Genomic DNA, 21690 nt, shown 5'->3' with positions numbered 1-21690 from the left:
ACACATTGTATAATATGGCTACATTCCAATAAAATGTGTTTATACTCTGAATTTTGAATAATACAGAACAAAACAAACCAGCAAAAATACTCATTGCCCAGTAAAACAGAAAACACATTGCCATTTTACATTTTCCAGTCTTCTGGTCCACACACTGCCTCTGTGTCATCTTGATTGATTTTGTTAACACTAAGAAAATTATTATAATCCTTGCATCCCAGTAGCAGAAGCAGATTTCTTTCTATGAATGTCAGACATGGAGTGTCTATGTTCAGGTACCATGTTTGGGTGAAAATATATTTACTCATCAATCTCACTAGGGGCGAACTTTCATTATACCATGGCTGGTTGAGTGGCAGATTTATTTTCTTTGTTTAGGTTGTGATTCATACTTGTCTAGAATATGCTGAAGGTTTTATATCTCTGGCTGAAAAGAGGCAGATAGGAACATTTTTTTGTCCTTCTCAACATCTTCAAGATTCACATGTCTCATGACTCAAGTTTCAGTTTTTCTAAGATCTATTCCAGCAAGCTATATCATGAGATATCATGTCAATCTCAAAATATTGAAGGGAATCTCTCTCTCTCTCTCTCTCTCTCTCTCTCTCTCTCTCTCTCTCTCTCTCTGTCTGTCTCTGTCTCTCTCTCTCTCTCCTTCCCTCCTCCTTTCTCCTTCCATCCTTCCTCTTCCTCCTTCTTGCCTTCCTCTTCCTCCCTTTTCTGTCATTGGTGTCTGTGGAGACCTTAAAATGTGAATCTTTTCCACCTTGTCTGAAGTTCAGAGAGTTTCTGCTTGCTCAAAGTTGTTGACAACAACTATGTTTACACACCTTGACCTAGGGTGTGGTTATTTGGTGTTTTGAACATTAGGATGACCATACAGGTAGAACCACTCCACCTTGACCAAAGATCAGAGAACTCAGCATACTTCTGCTCCTTCTTTTGAGTTAGGAGGTTTGACCTAGGGAGTGACTGCCTTCAGGATACTTGGGCTAGGGTGGGTTTACTGCCTAAACAACAGAATGCTTTTCTCAAAATTAATGACTCGATGCCTCAAATATTGAAGCAAGTAACTCTTCTGGTTGTCCTCTGCATCATTTTAAAGCAATCTTTGTCCTTTTTCATCCTTCCTGTTGTATTGGGGAATAAAAGTGTATGGAAAACTAAATGTGGGCTATTTCAGTATTCACTCCAACTTCTTACAATTACTATTCTGTTTCTGTTTTATTATTTTCACTCATGTCTTTGTTCTTTTTATTATTTTTCTGGTCCCTATGCCCTTACCTGGTAAGTGATATTTTTGTCAAAAGTAGTACCCCAAATATATGTGTGTGTGTGTATGTATGTATATATATGTGTGTGTGTGTGTGTGTTTATATAAAGAGAGAGAGAGAGTAGATAGGGATAAGTAGATAAGATATGACTTATCTGACCAAACTGTCACTAGTACTAATCTATGGAATAAGCATATAAGCATAAATATATAGAAGATAATTTGATAACACATTATGCTCACTTAGCAAAATGACTTCAGTAACTTATCCTTTGGTGCTCATGCTGACCTGGTATACTGTACCAGATATAAAACCTCTTGTTGAGTGGGACTCAAGTCCAAATAGAGGGTGTTCCATTCCTTCCATTTAGTCATTTTGCTTCTGTACCACTGCATAAGTTTTTCCCGGTCTGTCTTTATAGTGTACCGAGTTTCCACAAATGACTCAAATATTTGACATTTTTCTTAGCAGTAGGCAGTAGGAAAGCTAGCCAGGGATGAAAGCAGTATCCCAGCTCTGGCTTGATTTCTCTATGTCCTGCATGTGATCTCTTCAGGATTAGAGTCTTTATGGTGAGCAACCAACAGGAGTGACAAAGTGTTAGGGTAGCACCAGGTGTCTCCCTAACCAATAACTTGTAAGGAGGTATCCCACCTTGACCCCAAGATTTTTGTTAATACTCTATGACTTGCTTTGTTCATCTATTCAGGCAGTTGAAGGAACATTTTCTGCAGGATACTTCTCATTTCTAAAAGTTTCCTTGAAGTGGTTTAAAAAGGAAAGGAGGCAGTAAACAAGGCTTTCCCCGAAGGGCATTAATATGAACAGCATAATACAGGATATGAGACATTTGTTTTATAGTGCCTTCATAAAAATTCATATTTTGTGAGCATGGGTTCAATATAGCTATAAACTTCTTGGTCAACAATCCAGGCAGCCTCTCTCCACCTCAGACAAAGAATTTCCAGAATGTGAAAAACACTGCATTCATATATGCAGGCTCCTCCACAATCAGACAGAGGGCTTAGAAGGAACAAGAAATTGGAAAGTTGTTATAGACCACGTCAGGTCTCTAATGTTTTCCCATCAATTTCTTTTTTTTTTTAAATTTATTTATCAAGTATACAACATTCTGCCTCCATGTGTGCCCGCATGCCAGGGGAGGGCACCGGATCTCATTATGGATGGTTGTGAGCCACCATGTGGTTGCTGGGAATCGAACTCAGGACCTCTGAAAGAGCAGCCAGTGCTCTTAACCACTGAGCCATCTCTCCAGCCCCTTTCCCATCAATTTCTAATAGATGTCTCTCCCCTCAGCTTAGGGAGAAGAACATGGCTGAGTGTTTATATTTAGCCATCCTATGGAATAAAGCAAAATATTCTGTTCAAAATTTAAAGAATAATAAAATAAAATTTCAATGATGTCACTAGTAGTAGTTGTAAAGTCTGAGCCCACATCAGCTTTGACAGGATTGCAATTACGGAATTTGCCACATGATTACTATAAACTTCAGTTCATGATTTTGGGGGTGATTGAATTTGTACCTGGGCATTTCCTTCTGCGTATTTATATCAGAAGGAAGGTTTGGATATCAGTAGTCTAAACCTTCAGTTGCTGTTGGTGATTGAATTTGTACCTGGGCATTTCCTTCTGCGTATTTATATCAGAAGGAAGGTTTGGATATCAGTAGTCTAAACCTTCAGTTGCTGTTGGTAGAACAGCAAATAAGGGAAAATAATACCTCTTGTCATTCTGGGGGAGTCACAATAGGGCCCAAACATTACTCATTGTGTCTTATCTATTAATATAAGGAAGGAGATTTAATGTAAGCTGCTTAAAGTGATTGAGTTCCGAGGGAATGCACAAAATGTGTAACCTGTTCTAGTGAGAACAGCAAAATACCCAGGCTGTGGATTTGAGACTTAGTCTTTCAAGCCAAAGGAGGTAAATCTCTTCCTTCATCCATGGGACAAAGGTTGTTTACTTATTCTCAATTACCTACACTTATTTTTATCCTTAGACAACTATTTCTCAGAAAAACTACCCAAGACATTCTCCAATGTGGAGCAAATGTTATATCTATGAAAATGCTGGGGTTTTTTTGCATTAAATTGTAATGTTTTAGAGTGCTATATTTGAAGTAGAGAATTCTAAATGATACTTTAGACCTTCATGTTGGTAACTAGATGTCAAAATGAATTACTGATTTGCTTACTATGATTTTCATTATCATAGATTTATGTATAAACTACTAAAATAAAATAAAAATGGGAGATCAAAAATGTGTCACTTAAGAAAGGTATTTTTGCAACATGCATAGGCAAGAAATAAAATCCTGTAGTCAATAAACAAATCAAAATATATAACTAAGAATAATTTATTACTAAAAATGCTGAGTTTACTTCAACTCATTTAAAACTGAAAATGACTGCCCTTTTTGTATGAAAGATCTTTTTTTGATATTAATCCATTTAAACTCTGCCTTTCTTTAAGATACAGGGCAGAAGTATTATTTCAATTATAGACTTACTTCTAAGAAAGTGAAGTTTATATTATATTTCTATTTTTAAATAACAAGAGCAAGCTTACTGAGTTTTAATTTCTTAAAATAAAGTTCATGACTAATTTTTCAGGTCCTATTTGACTTTGTTATCTAAACACAGTTCAGGACTAATAATAAAGGAATTTGCATTAGATGCTGTAGATTTAATTTCCAAACTTTCTTTATCCATGTTTAGTTTTCCATTTGATTTCTTTTTGTTTAATTTTTAATTGGTTTTATTTTTCTCTGCTCCCCTCCTTTCCCTCTCCCATAATCCCCATGAACCAATTTACTCAGGAAATCTTGTCTTCTTCTACTTCCCATGTAGATAAGATCCATGTGTGTCCCTCTTAGGATCCTCATTGTTGTTTAGGCTCTCTGGGATTGTGAATTGTAGGATGGTTTTCTTTGCTTTATGTCTAAAAGCCACTTATGAGTGAATACATGTTATATTTGTCTTTCTGGGTCTGTGTTACGTCACTCAATATGATGTTTTCTAGCTCAATCCATTTGTCTGCAAATTTCAAGATGTCATTAATATTTTTCTGCTGTGTAGTACTCCATTGTGTAAATGCACCACATTTTCCTTAACCATCCTTTGGTCGAGGGGCATTTAGGTTGTTTCCAGATTTTGACTACAATAAATAATTCTGCTAGGAACATAGTTGAGTACATGTCCTTGTGGCATGACTGAGCATCCTTTGGGTATATACCCAAAAGTGGTATTGCTGAGTCTTGAGGAAGGTTGTTTCCCAATCTTCTGAGAAATTGCCATACTGATATCCAAAGTGGCTGTAACAGTTTGCACTTTCACCAGCAATAGAGGAGTGTTCCCTTTACCCCACGTCCTCTCAAGTATAAGTTGTCATCATTGTTTTTGATCTTGGCCATTCTTACAAATGTAAGATGGAATCTCAAAGTTGTTTTGATTTTCATTTCTCTGATGGCTAAGGATGTTGAACATTTCTTTAAGTGTATTTCAGCCATTTTAGATTCATCTGTTTGGAGTTCTCTTCTATTCAAGTCTGTACCCCCTTTTTATTGTTTTATTTGTTCTTTTGATGGCAATTTCTTGACTTCTTTGTATATTTTGGAGATCAGCCCTCTGTTTGATGTGTGGTTGGTGAAGAACTTTTACCATTCTGTATGTGTAATTTTGCCTTGTTAACCATGTCCTATGTTTTACAGAGCATCTCAGTTTCAGGAGTACCATTTATTAATTGTTTCTCTCAGTGTCTGTGCTACTGGGGTTGTATTTAGGAAGTGGTCTCTTCTGCCAATGTGTTCAAGTGTACTTCCTACTTTCTCTTCTATGAGGTTCAGTGTGACTGCCTTTGTGTTGAGGTCTTTGATCCATTTGGACTTGAGTTTTGTGCAAGGTGATAGATATGGATATATTTTCATTCTTCTACATGTTGATATCCATTTATGCCAGCATCATTTGTTGAATGTTTTCTTTTTTCCATTTTATATTTTTTGCTTTTTTGTCAAAAAATCAGGTGTCTGTATTTATATCCAGGTCTTGATTTTGTTCCTTTAGTCCTCCTGCCTGTTTTTATGCCAATACCAGGCTGTTTGCATTACTGTAGTTCTGTAGTAAAGTTTGAAGTCAGAGATTGTGATGTCTCTTGAAGTTCCTATATTGTACAGGATTGTTTGGGCTCTCCTGTTCTTTTTTTCTTTTCCACATGAAGTTAAGTATTGTTCTTTCAAGGTCTGTAAGGAATTTTGCTTGGTATTGCATTGAATGTGTATATGGCTTTTGGTAGCATTGCTTTTGCTTTTACAAGTCATTACTAGTATTTTAATGGTACTTACCATATATTATGAATAGCTTAAGTGATATGTCCCCATCAGATTTATAAAATGTGAAAATTTGTTCTACAATATAAATAACAGGGATCTGCTTCTCTAGTACTAAACATTGAATCACAACAACTGTCATCTCAAAATGTTTAACAAAATTCTATACAATCTTATACACCTTTATTCAGTATAGAAGGTATTTAATTGTGTTTTTGAATGCATAAATATATTAATTTAGCAAAAGATGTCAAATTGAGTTTTGTTTATGTTTTTAATACAATAACAGCATGAAACAGTTTTAACATTGTATAGAGAAATGCTATCTTCCTGGGGCTGTAGACAAACCATGAATCTCCTTCAAATATTAGTGATTTAGTCTTAATGCAGTTTTTTCCAAATAGGAAAACAAAACAGTGAACACTATTAAATGTACATTCTGGATTTTCCCTCAGCTCACACATTACTTCCACCATAAATATGTTCATAACTTTCAGACCATGGTCACTTATATCACAAGAGGGAAAAGACTGATCTACTATCAAAACATTATATGGAAAAGTATCAGAAAAGACTGGTTTCATCTCTATAATTCTCTGTCTCCTTTCTGTATTTGCAAATCTATAATAAGGGTAAGTATGGAAGCTTTTGACATTCTAAAAAGAGACTTGCAGGACTTAAGTATTATAAATGTGAAATGCAGACTCATAGATCAGAGAGTGACCAAATGCCTTCAATCTATAAAGGCAAACTAAAAAAATATTACAAGTTGACAGAATCTAGTTGATATTGACTCTAGTACAATTCAGCAAAACTGCAGTTATACTTCCAAGTTACTGCCTATTTGCCATTCTATGTTACATGTTTTCTGAGATTCTTAAAACATGTCATCACAACAGCAGGCCCTTGTATGGGTGTGTTTGAATGGACTTCAAACCCTTAAGAATTTTACTGCCTGCAAAGTCACAGACTGCTATGTGTAGGTCCTGACTTGACCTTTTTTTTCCCTTCTGAAGAGGGTAGGAGGTATCCTGCCCTTCCCATACCACCACCAGCTCCAAGGGTTCTTCTCAGCAACAACGTCTGTGGCTGAAGGTGAAGACTGAGCAAGGAGATCACACTGTGAAGTAAAATTTACTTTTATATTGCTTTTATTGATGCTTTTTGTAAATGTTTAGTGCATTGGGGTCCCTGGGTAAGGGTCTTGCACAAATCAAAACACAGGGGATGCAGAGTATGAACAACTGCATAACAAGCTTTATTTTGTATGGCTTTTTATACAGACTAAAAAGCAATACCTCAACTCTGAAACCCCCTCTTTACTCACGTACATGATTATGAGAAACTCTTACCTCCCCTTGCAAGAAACAATACCTCAATTAATAACAGTAATAAAAATAAAAAGAAGTACATAGAAACAAGGCAAAAAGTATACGGAAGCAAAGCACTCCTTTATTTCTGGTAGAGCGTGAAGAACTGAGCTCAAAGGCCGCTTCTTTATCCAGGGTACAGATTCTGACAGATCGTTTGAGAAATGGGCAAAGAAAGTTTTCTTTTATCTATGCTTAGGTTGCCCAACAACTGTTTCCCAGCTTCGTCTCATCTATCCCAGGAGGAATCTGCCCTCTAAGCCAGTTCTGTGTTTCCACAATTTCCTCCTTTTTAATTTTTATTTGAAGTTAAAAGGAGTTTCAACCATAAAGCATGTAATTTTTTTTGTGTTTGGTCGAATACAAAACTGATACATAATCAAGAATTTGAAAAAAGCATAAGAAAGATTACAATAAATATACCACTGAAGGTATGAAGAATACATGCACAACTTGAGACAGTGAGCAGACCAAAGTCTATTCCTGGTGGCCACTCCTTCTCTGTGAGCCTCAGATCCCAAAAGTTACAGCTGTTTCCTTATTCCATCTATGAATTGAAAGCATGTCTTAAGAAAGGGTAAGAAAGGGTGATAATAGATATTAAATATAATAAATACAAGACCTTGAATGCATGTTAATAATTTATGTATTTATAATCTACATTGTCAGAGAATAATTAAAGTGATTTAAAATCATCCTTAAATTTTAAGGTGGGGAATTACAGGGTCTCATTAAAATGTAGATTCTAAGTCTACATGGGGACCTGAGGGTCCTGCATTTCCAACAAGATCTCAGAAGAGGTCAATGGCACAGGTACTTATACAGGGTCCAGAATTTAGGTCGGATATGTTAGTTTACATTATAAATATAAAAAAAGTATTAAAAACTAAATTAAAAATTTAGAATTGGTTAATAAAAAGTAAATATCCACAATTCCAAGAGGCTCGGTATAGTTGAAGTCTATATTTGCAATTGTGGGCATACTCATATGTACACACAGAAATAACCACATATGGGAGCATTCCGAATCATTTCTTTAAGAGTGGTGACAAAGAAACAACTCTTAGAAGAGAACAAAACATATGAAGTCATATATGTCAAAATGTATAACACTAAAAGTCACAATGAAACTAGAGTAACCCTAAAGAAAAATGAGCTACAACTAAAATGCTGATATCTAACTATACATGCAGAATTTTTAACATATTTCTGTAAAAATATGACTTAATTCACGGAAGCATAGGACCCCTTCTCTTCAATGTTTCTGCTGGCGACCTTTGCTCTGGCGTCAGAGAGCTGAATGCCACGCTTGTCAATCTGTAGTATCAGTCTCACAAGATAACCTTTGTGTTTCTGTGTACAGTATGATAAAGTCAAAGTTCACTTTGTACTATAGTTTAGTGTCTGAAGCCGAGCATTCGTTACACAGATTCTGACTTTTATTCGTTCTCCACGGGTTTACTGATAATAGGCAGTCTGTTCTGCATCTGTACAACCTGCTACAAAAATGGGTACTCCAGAAATTCAGAGGAAAGATCTGAAGATGATCAATGGCTATCCTATGGTCTATGCTTTTGCACTCAATTGGGAAAGGATGGAAGAGTTCCAGGGCAGACCAGATGACATTGTGATATCCACATTCCCTAAATCAGGTGAGTTCTGTGTCCTAAAGAATGCAGGTTTAACCTTGATTGTTTCAGATTTTATTTTATTAACTTTTTTTCATTTATTTTACACACTGACCACAGTTTCCCCTTCCTCCTCTGCTCCCATCTCCTTCCCAGGAGACTCCCACCTATCCCCCTCCCCATTTACTCTTCTTCTGCCTCATTCAGAAAGGGGCAAATCTCCCCTTGTCTTAACAAAAGCATGGCACATCAAATTGAGGTAGGACCACCCTCCTCCCCCTGAATAAAGGCTGGGTAAGGAAATCCAGAATTAATCATATGCGTGTATGTATTTGTTTGTATCTGGGAAGCAAATGTGTGCGGGTGAGAGCTGGTATGGGCCAGAGGTACACATAGGCTTTAGACGGAGGAAAGGGACGGGGCAGATGCTATTATAATATTGTGATCTCAAAAACTTCTATTTATTTAAAATGTCACAAAAATGTTTCATGTTTATATATATGAGCTTCTTGATAAATCAATAAATAAAATCAAATAATATTGAAACAAAGAAACTAACTGATCACTGATTTTAAAAATTTTGTTTTTTTTTGTTACAGGTACTACTTGGATTAGTGAAATTGTTGACATGGTTCTAAATGATGGAGATGTTGAAAAATGTAAGCGAGATGTCATTACTACTAAAATTCCAATGCTGGAACTGTATGAACCTGAACAAAATATATCAGGTAAAATTTAAATCTCCTGGTGATTGTAATTTTGCAAGAGTATTCTCATCTAGCATAGTCCTATTTGTGATTCTAACTCAGAAAAAAGAAGAAAGAAAGAAAGAAAGAAAGAAAGAAAGAAAGAAAGGAAAAAAAGAAACAAAGCATAAATATTTGTATAATTATAAAGGATTACTTACTGTGTTGTGAATTAACTATGAATTATTAGTAAAATATGCATATTCTCATCAAGGAATTACAGAAATGTTGTAACAATAAAAAGCAAATCAATTTGTAACATATTAGTTCTACTAGTCTTCCAAAGCCAAAGAACAAGACTGTATGAGACATATTCATAAGAAAGATTGCCTAAGACTGTATGATCAAGGCTAGCTACAGTTAATGAAGGGCCAAAGATATGCATGAAATGTGGGCAAACATAATCTAGGGATGGGAAGCATCTAAGTGTAAAGGGATTGATGCAGTCAAGTCTTTAGGGCAATATAGGAACTAAAACAACAGTGAAGCAAGGGGTGGCAACAGATGCAAAGCAATTTGAAATCATATCCTGATGAATTAAATAAGCTATGGAATCGTAAAAGTTTCTTTTATTTTAAACAAGGTAGGGAAGATATTGAATTAAGAGTCACTGAGTTTTTTTGTTGTTTAAAATACAAAATCTACCCTAGTTTCTCTGTGGGATTGAATTTAGGATGCTAGCAATATATTTGAACTTATTGACTGACAGATTACCTGAGAAATTTGAAGAAAATGAAGAAAGAAGGGTAAGTTCAGAAGTTTTATTTAGGTCAACCAAATATGAAGCCAGGTATTTATTTGGAAACTTCAGAAAGTTATTAAGAATTTTGTATAAAATGTTAGATTTCAGGTATTGAAAATTTTAAATAATCAGTTGAAAGATATTGATCCAGCAACTTTTAGTGTTACTGGCACTTGAAGGCAAGATTGTTGACCCAGAAAATTGTAATGCAGTATTAAAAATTGAAGGGTATCCACACAAATTACCACCAGGAAGAGATTTTGATAGATGAGCTAACAAAAACTCATCAAGCTAAAAGGGAATGAAAAGCCTGGATCTAAAAGGCAAGTGTGAAAGTTCGCTTTTAGTGAAGCTGCTGGGAACCTAGATAACACAGAACACACTAGCTTGAGGTCAGCCCTTCCCATACTGCAATTTTAAACCCTCCCATGCAGTGGAGATTGTTCATGGCAAGAAAGTTTATATCCACCAGAAAGGGTCTATTGAACTTAGCTCATTGTCTAAAGTTGAAGGGAAAATAATAGCTTGGAAATGAAGAGTGGTTTTAATGTCGCAATAATATAAAATGAAAAATTAATTAAACTAAAATCTGTAGGTGTCTGGGATTACTGGTGGGGCCAGGGTTAAAAATGGAGTCAATTGTCACAGAAAGATGAGTTGACATTTAGCCAAGAGATAAATTATTAGAATTATTCTAGAGCTTAATTGTGACATCCTCCTAGCAGTTGTATTCATGGATTTAAACCACCTCACTCAGAAAAATGACTATGAGACAGAGGAAAACAAAAAATCTTTTATGGGAGCTGAGGCAAGAGCAAAGAATTGCTATGGGGAAGGAAGACAGCCTTAGATTAACAGAGGGAAGTGTGTACCTATAGAAGATTACAATTTTCGTTTCTCTGTACTGCATAACAAGGCTGTTGTGGTGACATTTCATTTGTATTTTAATAAACAAGCACATAAGCTCTTAGTCTCAGTCTTATAATCTTCTCTATTTCTGGGATCAAGGACAGGCACCACTACTGCCTCGTTTCTATGGCAAGCAAGTCTGGCTACTGGGATTAAAGATGTGTGTCATTACTGCCTCGTCTGTAAGGCTGGCCAGTGTGGCTGTATTACTTTTTTGATCCCCAGGGAAGACTTATTAAGATACAAATGAAATGCAACTACATACTGTAGCTGCCAGTTTGGAGATATGAGATTCATGATGGAATTTTGTATGTTTTTAATTAATATCTTCAGATATTTGATTTTCACAACCTTATTTTTTATTGTTATAAAGTGGTTGTACTTAATATTTATTGTGGGCCATGGACTTCAATCAACAAGATAATCATTGGTAAATAACATGTCATATTCCTGTTCTGAAGGAATTTCCATTCTACTAAATGTATATTATAGAGCCAGCATAAGCAATAAGCATTGGAACACTCTGGAAATAAACACATTTCTGTTTGTGAATAGTTCCCTATAAAAAACAGTTTATTGTGGACTTCTAAGAAGTCCAAGCTGGCCTTACACTTAACATCTTTATGACTCAGTCTCTTGAGTGTTGGATTAAAGCTCCCAGTCACCATTACAAAATACATGTCGTATTTCATACAGATAAGTGTTATATAGAGCACTGGGACTGGATGTTGTATGACAAATTATAAACAGTTAAAACTGGTGATTGCTTGGAGTTGATTAAGCAGGTGTTTTGAAGAATGTATTCCTATGCTGAAAAATGGCAAGAGTCTGTAGTATTAGCAGATAATTTAGAGATTAGAGTTGCAGATGTGCTAAAACTCCCAGTTACCAAAGTAGTGTTTTAGTCCTTATTTTGCTAACAAAGAAAATGAAACTGACTCTTAAAAATTTAGAAATCTCTTACTGAGTAAAATTATAGTAGAAATTTTAATACAGTGATGTAAATGTGAAACTGCACACTGTTGCCTGACTCCTAATACTACTTCCTAAAATTCTGAAAAACAAAACAAAACAAAACAAAAAACAGCCTGTAGTTATTTTAGAAGTTACCTCCATTTAATATTGCTTCAACATGTCTGTAGAAAAATCTTTGGAAGACAGCAAGATAGCTTGGTGGAAAAATCCCTGGCTGTACAGGTATGAGGACCTGGAACCCACATTGCAGGAAAAGGATGGACTCTTGAAAGTTGTCTTCTGACTTTCACAATACTCTGGTATTGTGACACATGAACACATCTATCACACACACACACACACACACACACACTTTTCTCATGCACATGTACACACCCTCATAATAAAATAACATTTACAAATATTGGTGGGAAAGATGAAGAAATATGAGTTCCTCTCGTACTCTGATCTTTCTCTGTCCTAAACCGAAAATTTCAGGTATTGAATTCTTAAAGACAACTCCATCGCCTCGGGTTATAAAGACACATCTACCAACTGATCTACTCCCGAAAAGTCTCTGGGAGAACAAATGCAAGGTACAAGCCTCCAGTAAACTCTGTCCATCTATCTATTCCTGTTGTGAGAACTAGCAGTACGTATTGTGACCTAGAGAACTTAACTAAACAAGGAAGTGCTTGATATTCTCTTCTTCTCTTTCCTGCCTTCCCCCTTCCCTCCTCCACTCTCTTCTTTCCTTTCCTCATCTCTCTTCTGGCTCCTTACTTTTTCTCCTCTTCTCTTGTCACCTTCTTGTTTCATTGGTTTGTTTGAGACAGAATATCACTATAGGTGCCAGGCTGGCCTTGAAATTGATATCACATTCCTGAGCTTCCTTCCCCAGCTGCCCAAGAACTACAATAATAGGAGTTTGCCACTATGAACGGTTACGTGTTTTTTAATTAGTTTCAATTCATTAATATGAAATTTATGAGATTAAAAGTAACGTAATTCTCACACCAACACAATATTGCTACTTTTATTCTTTTTCTGTGCCAGGATAATGTGGCCTTCAACAAAATTTCAGGCAAGAATATATATTCTTAACTGAAAGTTTGTGACATTATTTAGTGAAATATTTGTGACTGAGTTTGTTTAGCAGGAAATTTCAAGTTCTTCAATACTTAATCATTTCTTAATTAATAACTCTGCTATTAAAATTATCTAGTTCTTCTGATTTGACTTTATGTAAAGAATTTGGGTGTGGTATATAAAAATGAAGTGCAATTATCTTTATATACAAAAGTATTTTCTTTGTAAGCTAACCAAAACCTTAATAAGTTCATGAGAATAGTTAGAAGTCCTGATAGGTTAACACTATGATCCATAACTTCCAGGAGAAGAACTGCTCTGCAATTTTATTTATTTATTAATAATACCCCATTTCTTGCTTTCCTTTTTCCTCTCTCATGTAGATGATTTATATGGCTCGAAATGCCAAGGATGTTACTGTCTCATATTATCATTTTGACTTAATGAATAATCTACACCCTATTCCTTGCACCTGGGAAGAATATGTGCTGAAATTCCTAGATGGAAATGGTGAGTAGGCCGAAAACTTAGCTTTAAAATGTCAACTAGTTTTTATTTCAAATATTTCTATTTTAAATAACCTATCTTCCTTTATTTTTTAAAAGTCATAACATTCAAGTTTAATACTAATATATTAAACTCCAGTTTAGGAAAGTAACTACATTAAAGTGTTTACTATAAAATTTAACTTGAAAGTGCGATAATAATCAAAACTATATGAAGACATTTTGTAATCTCTTCCCAGTGTTAAAAGTCCATTCTCAGTTTTTGTTCCTCATTAGAGAGATTTGCTATACATGCTGTATCTGTGATATTTATATTCACACTTGATACCTGATGTTATGCAAATTTTCCATAGGGTTCAACCCAACTCAGTGGTAGCCAATCTATTCTTACTTGAAATGTTGCCTTTGCAATTTATGTTTTATTTTTTATTTTTTTTATTTTTATTTTTATTTTTTTGGTTTTTTGAGACAGGGTTTCTCTGTGGTTTTGGAGCCTGTCCTGGAACTAGCTCTTGTAGACCAGGCTGGTCTCGAACTCACAGAGATCCGCCTGTCTCTGCCTCCCGAGTGCTGGGATTAAAGGCGTGCACCACCACCGCCCGGCTGCAATTTATGTTTTAAAAGTTGATTGTAGTGGCGCACGCCTTTAATCCCAGCACTTGGGAGGCAAAGGCAGGCGGATCTCTGTGAGTTTGAGACCAGCCTGGTCTACAAGAGCTAGTTCCAGGACAGGCTCCAAAACCACAAAGAAACCCTGTCTCGAAAAACCAAAAAAAAAAAAAAAAAAAAAAAAAGTTGATTGTATATATATAAAAGGCTAATTTTAACTTTTTGAAAATTGATTCTATATTGTCAGCCTCTTTGATTATCAAATTCTATAAAATGTCTTTGCAAATGGCTTATTAAAATTTTTTTGATCTGGTAAACACTTATAGAGGTATCATTTTTTCCTATTTTAGTGCCTTATGGTTCATGGTTCAATCACGTTAAGACTTGGTGGGAAAAGAAAAAAGAGCATCCGCTACTTTTCTTGTACTATGAAGACTTAAAACAGGTAACATAGTAGATGTTTATTCTGAATAATGTGCACACTGTGTCATGGAGAAACCATTAATATCTATTTTTCAAGCTAACATTAGAATCCAAATTAAAATGGCTTTTTTCCCTGTTACCCATACCTCTGCATGTCTATCAGACCACTTACCACTTTGTGAAATCATTGATCTGTATTTGTTCCTTTCTTCATTTAGTTAGCATGTGATTTCAACCATCCTTTTCCCTAAAATTCTCCCCTGGACTTACCAGGACGTCACGCCCAAGACTTTGCAGTTGATATCTGTATATACATCTATTCGTTTTCCTTTTCATTGATCACTACAATTTGATCTTCACTTTCTTGTTCTGCATTTCCTGTAAGTAATTCCCATATCTTCATCATTTTATAAATGGAATTTCAGACGAATGTTGGAATTAATTTAACATGTTCAAAAGAAAAATTAATGTGTTTAGTTCTCCAACCTCTCATCCTTTACAACTTGTATTTTCTTTTTTTTTCTTTATTTTTTTTTCTTTATTTTTTCTTTTAGTTTTCCAAGCCTTCAGTTAGGTTTTATGTTTATTATAATTACAGTCTACCCTTTGCACACTCTGGACTTTAGATTGTGTCCATGCTTTGTTTGTTTTATCTTTCAAATGTTTTTCTTTCTTTACTTTTTCAATGTTGTGCCCATAGTCTGGACCCGCAAAAACCACCAAGAAATCAGATCCAGTGTAAAAGCAAAGAGCCTTTTTAATTAAGAGTTAATTCAGTTCCTCTATCCATCCAAAACAGAGGGTGGCGTATGTGATACCATGAGACATAGTGGGGCCGCTCATTTATTAGGGGTGAAGCAAGGGGCCACATTTGGGGGTTTGCAAGTTTCATAATAACAGTCTCAGAATTGATGCACCTTCAGGCTTGGGAAACCCTTACTGAACAGATTGGTCAGTTGCAACTGCCGAAAGATATCTTTCATGGGGTAAAGAACACATCAGATGTTAACTGGCAGGTTCTGGACTTCTTCACTGATGAGGAGGAATGTAGTAATCATAGCAACAGCCCCACTTCCTCACGGCCTCCAAGTATTGCAACCTTTCCACAGTTGCAGTTGACCAATCAGCTCAGGACAACTTCCTCCAGTCAGGAGGTACATCAATCTTGAGACTGTTACTATGCAACTAGCAGACTCCCAGATGTACTGCCCTTAGTCTACCACCAATAAATGCCCCACCCCACTGTGAATCAGAGTCTCTCCTACTCTACCCACTGTGTTGAATGAATGGAGGACCCGAGTTGCCTTGTAATTACAAAGACTCTTTGCTTTTGTATCGGATCTGGTCTCTTGGTATTTTTTTTAAGTCCAGACTCTAGGTATAACACACAGTGTATTTATTTTAGAGTATAAACTTGTAATTCGCACAGTCTCTATGAAATAGGTTTGTTCAATATTATTGCAATGTACTTTGCCACTATTCTGGGCTATTCTACAAAACTTGGATAGTCCTGCTGACGCTCCCAAACCATTGAAAAATGTACAAATGTTTCTTTGTAAAGCTTCATATACACAATTTAAAACACCTTTCAATTCTCAAATCTGTGATGGAAACTAAAAAAAACTATCAATTTTTAAACTATACTTATAGTACCTAATACAGTGCTTAGGAGTTACACATAGATGAAACCTTTAATAACGTGATGACTTGTAGACAGAATAGTAATAAACAAAATATCAGTGACAATATATCCAGTGAATGGTGACATGCTCTGAATGAGCTTTTGGGAAACTCTGGAACATTTTTATATCTTGCCTCCAATCATCTGAAATTTTCTACTATTTCCAGGTTGTAGTTAGTTTACAGCATAGAAGACATCTGAATCACCCAAATTTGAGGAATAACCTCTACTATCTTTAGGAAGAGCTTCTGTCCTCTTTCTATTTATGTGATTTATTCAAAAAGACAAATTTTGGTTGATTCATGGGCCAGCCCAAGGAGCACTTGAGGAATATTCAAACATTTTTTAATACTCCTTAAATATGTTATATATTGTACTCTTAGCAGGAAGTATTTTGAAACATTAAAAGTCCTGTATTAAGAATTTAAGCTGTTTGCTTTTACAGGGAGTTGATACCAACATCTCATCACCACAGTAGATGTTACATTTTAATAAATTCTAATCATATCTTTCAATTTTAGTTTCAATCTAATTTTTTCAAAATCTTTTTGAAATATCAATGAAAATTTAATTGCCCAATTGAAAGCTATAAATATTAAGCTCATGCTATGCTAATAAACTGAAATGAGGTGATTGATTTTGGTTAATTTTTATAATTGTGTCTGTCTGTCTGTTTGTCTGCTTGTCTGTCTGTATGTGAGTGCACATGCTCTCAGAGCCCAGTGGGGCCTGGTCCCTGGAAGCTGGAGTTAAAGGCTGTGGTGTGCTACTCTATGTGGGGACTGGGAACCAAAGGAGTCCCCTGAAAGAGCAGTGTGTTTTCTTTCTTTTGTTTGTTGAATTAGTGTCTTTCTGTGTAGCACAGCAGACCGTGAATTTGTGTTTTGTTTTGTTTTTTTATTTTCTTTATATTCACACCTCACATGCTTTTAAAATTCATTTTACATATCACCACAGTTTTCCCCTTCTCCCTTTCTCTCTCATCCCACCCCTATCCACTCCTCAGAAAGGGTAAGGTCTCCCATGGGGAGTCAGCAAAGTCTGGTACAGTCAGTGCTGGCAGGACCAACCACACCCCCTTTCCCACATCAAGACTGAGCAAAACATCCCATCAAGTGGAATGGGCTTCAAAAAGTCAGCTCGTGCAGCAGGAATAGATCCTGGTTCAACTGCCAGAGGTCCCATAAACAGACCAGGCAAGAAAACTTTTACCTACATGCAGAGGGTCTGGACCTTGAATTTGTAATGTTTCATCCTCAAACTCCTGCGTATACATATGCAGACTCAAGAATAATAATGTAATTATAAAAACTGCATCACTTTGTAAATTATATGAGTGGTTTACATGTTTGTTATTTCCTTGCATTTCATCATCTCACCCCTGAAGAACCCAAAGGAAGAAATCAAAAAGGTTGCCAGCTTTCTAGGCAAGACCTTGGATGAGAAGACCTTGGACAAGATTATCCATCACACCTCCTTTGAAATGATGAAGGACAACCCCATGGTCAATTATACCCATCTGCCCTCATCAATGATGGATCACAGCAAGTCCCCTTTCATGCGAAAAGGTAAAATTTTGTTGAATGTAATTCCCACCTTTACTTTCTTGTGAAGAATCAGTTCTATGATTTCTACTGCTTTATTTAACTTCTTTAAGTTTCAGTTCTTCATAGAAAATCAATAAAACCAAAAACATATATAGTCAAAAGTCACTTCATTAGGATCATCCTTGCAAAGAAAAATAACGTACACAGTTACTAAAGGTTTGATACTTTCTTCTTATTTACTATTCTAAATATAATTGACTTTCACAATTATCATGCAATATTGTGAACTATCATGTTTATCATTCTACTGCATTCTATAAATTGGCATAGACACTCTTCTTTCCTCATTGGTTGTTTATCTAGTAAGATGCAACTTCCTTAAAGACCCATATAACTTAAAAATTGTCAATTTTTATGTAGACAATTTATCAAAAAGAAGTTTCTTTTCCTTATGGGAAATTTTCCCTTTTTACAGATACTATCTGAATTACAAGAAGGAGAATACAAATTTAACTTAGAAGAATATGGAATTTACTATTGAAATTCTTGGTTTGCTATGAATCATGTGTATTAAGGTTTCTTATACATAGACCATTTCAATAATAATAAATCAACACATCATAAATTAATTTAAAAATTTAGTTGTTTAACTTTTTACTAATGCCAACTACTATTTTGATTAATGTTTATTGAAATAGATACAGAGGAAAGGGACTTTCTTTAGTGCTGGTATATAAGAATAACTCCAGGAATGTGCTTGGACATTGAAATACAATTAAAACAAACACTACATTTGGCTCCAAAGACAATTTCTACTATAACAGAATAAAGAAAAATATTATTAGTATTATTATAATTTGGAGCAAAATGACTAATGTATATGCATATACAATTATATTCATACAAAGTTTACCTGATAGAACTTGAAAAGCAATTCCTTTTATTGAAGCAGTTAAATTCAGCTATGTCACGGAAGGTAATTCCCCAAACAGTTTAGCTCATGCCATATGAAAATGGATGAGATTTTTCATAACAGCTTAAAGATTGATGAGTAGAGAAAATGAGCTTCGTGTCTGGAATTGATGTTTTGTGCAGCATCATCATGGAAGACTACGTGCTAACCTACCAAGATTGTGAAGTCTTTACATCTGCTGTAGAGGAAGAAAAGACATGCCCTTTGGTTAGACCGAGTTCTGTCTAAATTTGTGACATCAAATACATCAACTGCCAGCCAAAGTTCTACTCACATCATTGACAAAATACATAAAACAATAACACCTATTATATAAAATTTGGGAAAACACTACATGAAATGATATATAACAATTTAGAAAAGTTGCTAACTATAAATTAGACACATACATATATATGTATACACACATTATATAAATATTGGTAGCGATTGTGATTCATTTGTTCACTAATTCACTCATTCAATAGACAGATTTGCATGTTTATCCAGTAATTCACATATAGTACAGGCTCCTCATGAATACCTACAAGAGGCAATTTTTCCTTCAAACAAAGTCATATGTTTGTTTCAAGACAGCTCTGGAGCTTTATAGGTTTGGCTTTAATGTTATTCTCACCTAAAACATAAATGAAGTATAAATTTTGTGAATTAGGGGAAAGGTGTCTTCCAATGATCACAGAATTCTCATTTGTAAATTCCAGGAAGTGAAACTCCTCTGATTCCCATTTGAGAACTCTTTTGGATGATGGATAGTTCTTTGTACAGACATTATGATTGAGAAAATAAAGTGTTGTCTTACTGCTGAAACTTGTGCAGGACAGTTAGGAAAAGTACAAGATCTCCCTTATGAAGCAGTATATTCCCTGAGAATTTAGATAAGAAAATTATCTCTCTCAAAATAACTCTTGAAATATGAACTCCATGCTTATTTATAAACTTGTTTTACCTATGATAATAATTAAATTTTATATAGCATTTTGAAATAATCAGTATTTATTTAATATGAGATTAACTTTAAAGATCCACCAGACATATGCATATACACCAGTTACCATTGTTACAAATTAGAATAAAGCTAATAACACTTTTCTTCATTTTTTATATTAGAAATTATTTTTGAAGCCAAATGCAGTGTATTTCAAATTCATTTCTTAATTGCTCAGTCTTTCCTTTGGTGAATATTAGCTTTTCTTTTGTAATTTATATTTTATTCTTTCATGCATTCTTGTTATTTTAGGTACTATTGGTGACTGGAAAAATTACTTCACAGTGGCCCAAAATGAGATATTTGATGCTGTCTATGAGAAGGAAATGTCTGGAACAACACTTAAGTTCTGCACAGAGATCCAAAGCAAATAAGCTGAAACTTAAATATATGATTTCTTAAAATAGTAACTTGGCTGGGAAGTCAAATGGATTTGTGAAGAGAAATAAATGTGCTTTTAAAACACTGATTAAATATGTCCTACTAATGCCTCAACAAGTAATATTTCATATTATCTAGAGCTAAGGGTCTTTCTTATGTTATTTTTCAAAGGTTGTTTCTGCAAATTCCTAAGTGACTACTGAATTGGAGGAATAGCATTTTTGAAAAACAACATGGACTTGTTTCAGGGTATGAAACTTGCGTTCATGTTCCTGATAACACTGCACAGGAGACTGCACTTTCCCACGTGATCCTCCATGTCATAGTATTTAGGATTACACCACCCTTGCTATAGACACAATTTGCATGGTTGCACATGGACTGCATTTTTCTACACTTGCTCTGCTTTCTAAATCCCGAATATCTGATCCAGAACATGGTCTCATGTTGGTACATGACTCATTACTCATCTTTCTACTGTAGGCCTATTTGGATAACACAGATCATATCCCAGATAAAATAACTTAGATTTTGAAAATGGTTTTCTGTACTTTATCAAATTTCTAAGTGTCCAAAGGCTGAAGAGGTGGCTCAGAGGTTAAGAATATGGATTGCTCTTCCAAAGGTCCTGAGTTCAATTCCCAGCAAATACATGGTGGCTCACAACCATCTGTAATGAGATCTGGTGCTCTCTTCTGGTACAGGCACACATGTGGGCAAAGCACTGTATACAAAATAAATAAATCTTAAGAAAAAAAGACTATAAAAAAGAATGAAAAATTACATCATTATGTTTAGGTACAGTTTAAGTAAAATAATTGATTTTCCCCCTCTGTAGAGGGTCCTCTCAACTGACCCTTTTGAATTTCCCAGTGTTGAAATAGGAGGAGCAGGGCTGCGTCCCCGGCACCCAGCCGCCCGCATGGCTAGCTTATGCCCCGAAATAATTACACGGAAACTGTATTCTTTTAATCACTGCCTGGCCCATTAGTTCCAGCCTCTTGTTGGCTAGCTCTTACATATTGATCTAACCCATTTCTAATATTCTGTGTAGCACCATGAGCTGGCTTACCAAGAAAGATCTTAACCTGCGTCAGTCTGGAGTGGGAGAATCATGGCGACTCCCTGACTCGGCTTCTTTCTCCCAGCATTCTGTTCTGTTTACTCCACCCACCTAAGGGCTGGCCTATAAATGGGCCAAGGCAGTTTCTTTATTAAATGAAAGTAACTCCTCCATCATCCCAGAAATCCATCACTATGCTGATCACCTCAAATGTATTTGGGTACAACATGAGTACTTTCATTTCACAAGATGAAATTATCACTGGAGCTGAAATCTTCTAAACCTTAATACCAAAGGGAGAGTTTCTAGACTGAAGATCATTTGCCCTGTTGACAGAGAGGTGGGGGATATACAGAACAACCTCATGGATAGAAGCCACCTTGTACAATCTGTTTCTCAACTCCATATTTGTCTTGAACAAGGTTGTATGTAACTCCTTGTATGAAAAGGTTTTTCTGCCTGTA

General features: G+C 35.4%; 1 protein-coding gene across 1 annotated transcript; it reads left to right on the top strand.

Annotated features, from left to right (window-relative positions):
* Positions 1-8497: 8497 nt before the first annotated feature.
* Positions 8498-20156, top strand: Sult1b1 (sulfotransferase family 1B member 1). Its single transcript, XM_057772883.1, has 7 exons — positions 8498-8642; positions 9218-9346; positions 12468-12565; positions 13442-13568; positions 14524-14618; positions 17665-17845; positions 20035-20156. The coding sequence occupies exons 1-7, from the start codon at positions 8498-8500 to the stop codon at positions 20154-20156; spliced, it is 897 nt and encodes a 298-aa protein (XP_057628866.1).
* The last annotated feature ends 1534 nt before the right edge of the window (positions 20157-21690 follow it).

Source organism: Chionomys nivalis, chromosome 6 (assembly GCF_950005125.1).
Source record: "Chionomys nivalis chromosome 6, mChiNiv1.1, whole genome shotgun sequence".
In the NCBI taxonomy this organism is placed as follows: domain Eukaryota; kingdom Metazoa; phylum Chordata; class Mammalia; order Rodentia; family Cricetidae; genus Chionomys; species Chionomys nivalis.
This window is presented reverse-complemented; position numbering and strand designations above follow the sequence as displayed.

Coding starts and splice junctions, on each gene's coding strand:
- Sult1b1 (XM_057772883.1), top strand. CDS start 8,498: ATGGGTACTCCAGAAATTCAGAGGAAAGATCTGAAGATGATCAATGGC. Junction 9,347..12,467: donor ACCTGAACAAAATATATCAG/GTAAAATTTAAA, acceptor CGAAAATTTCAG/GTATTGAATTCTTAAAGACA. Junction 14,619..17,664: donor ACTATGAAGACTTAAAACAG/GTAACATAGTAG, acceptor TCACCCCTGAAG/AACCCAAAGGAAGAAATCAA.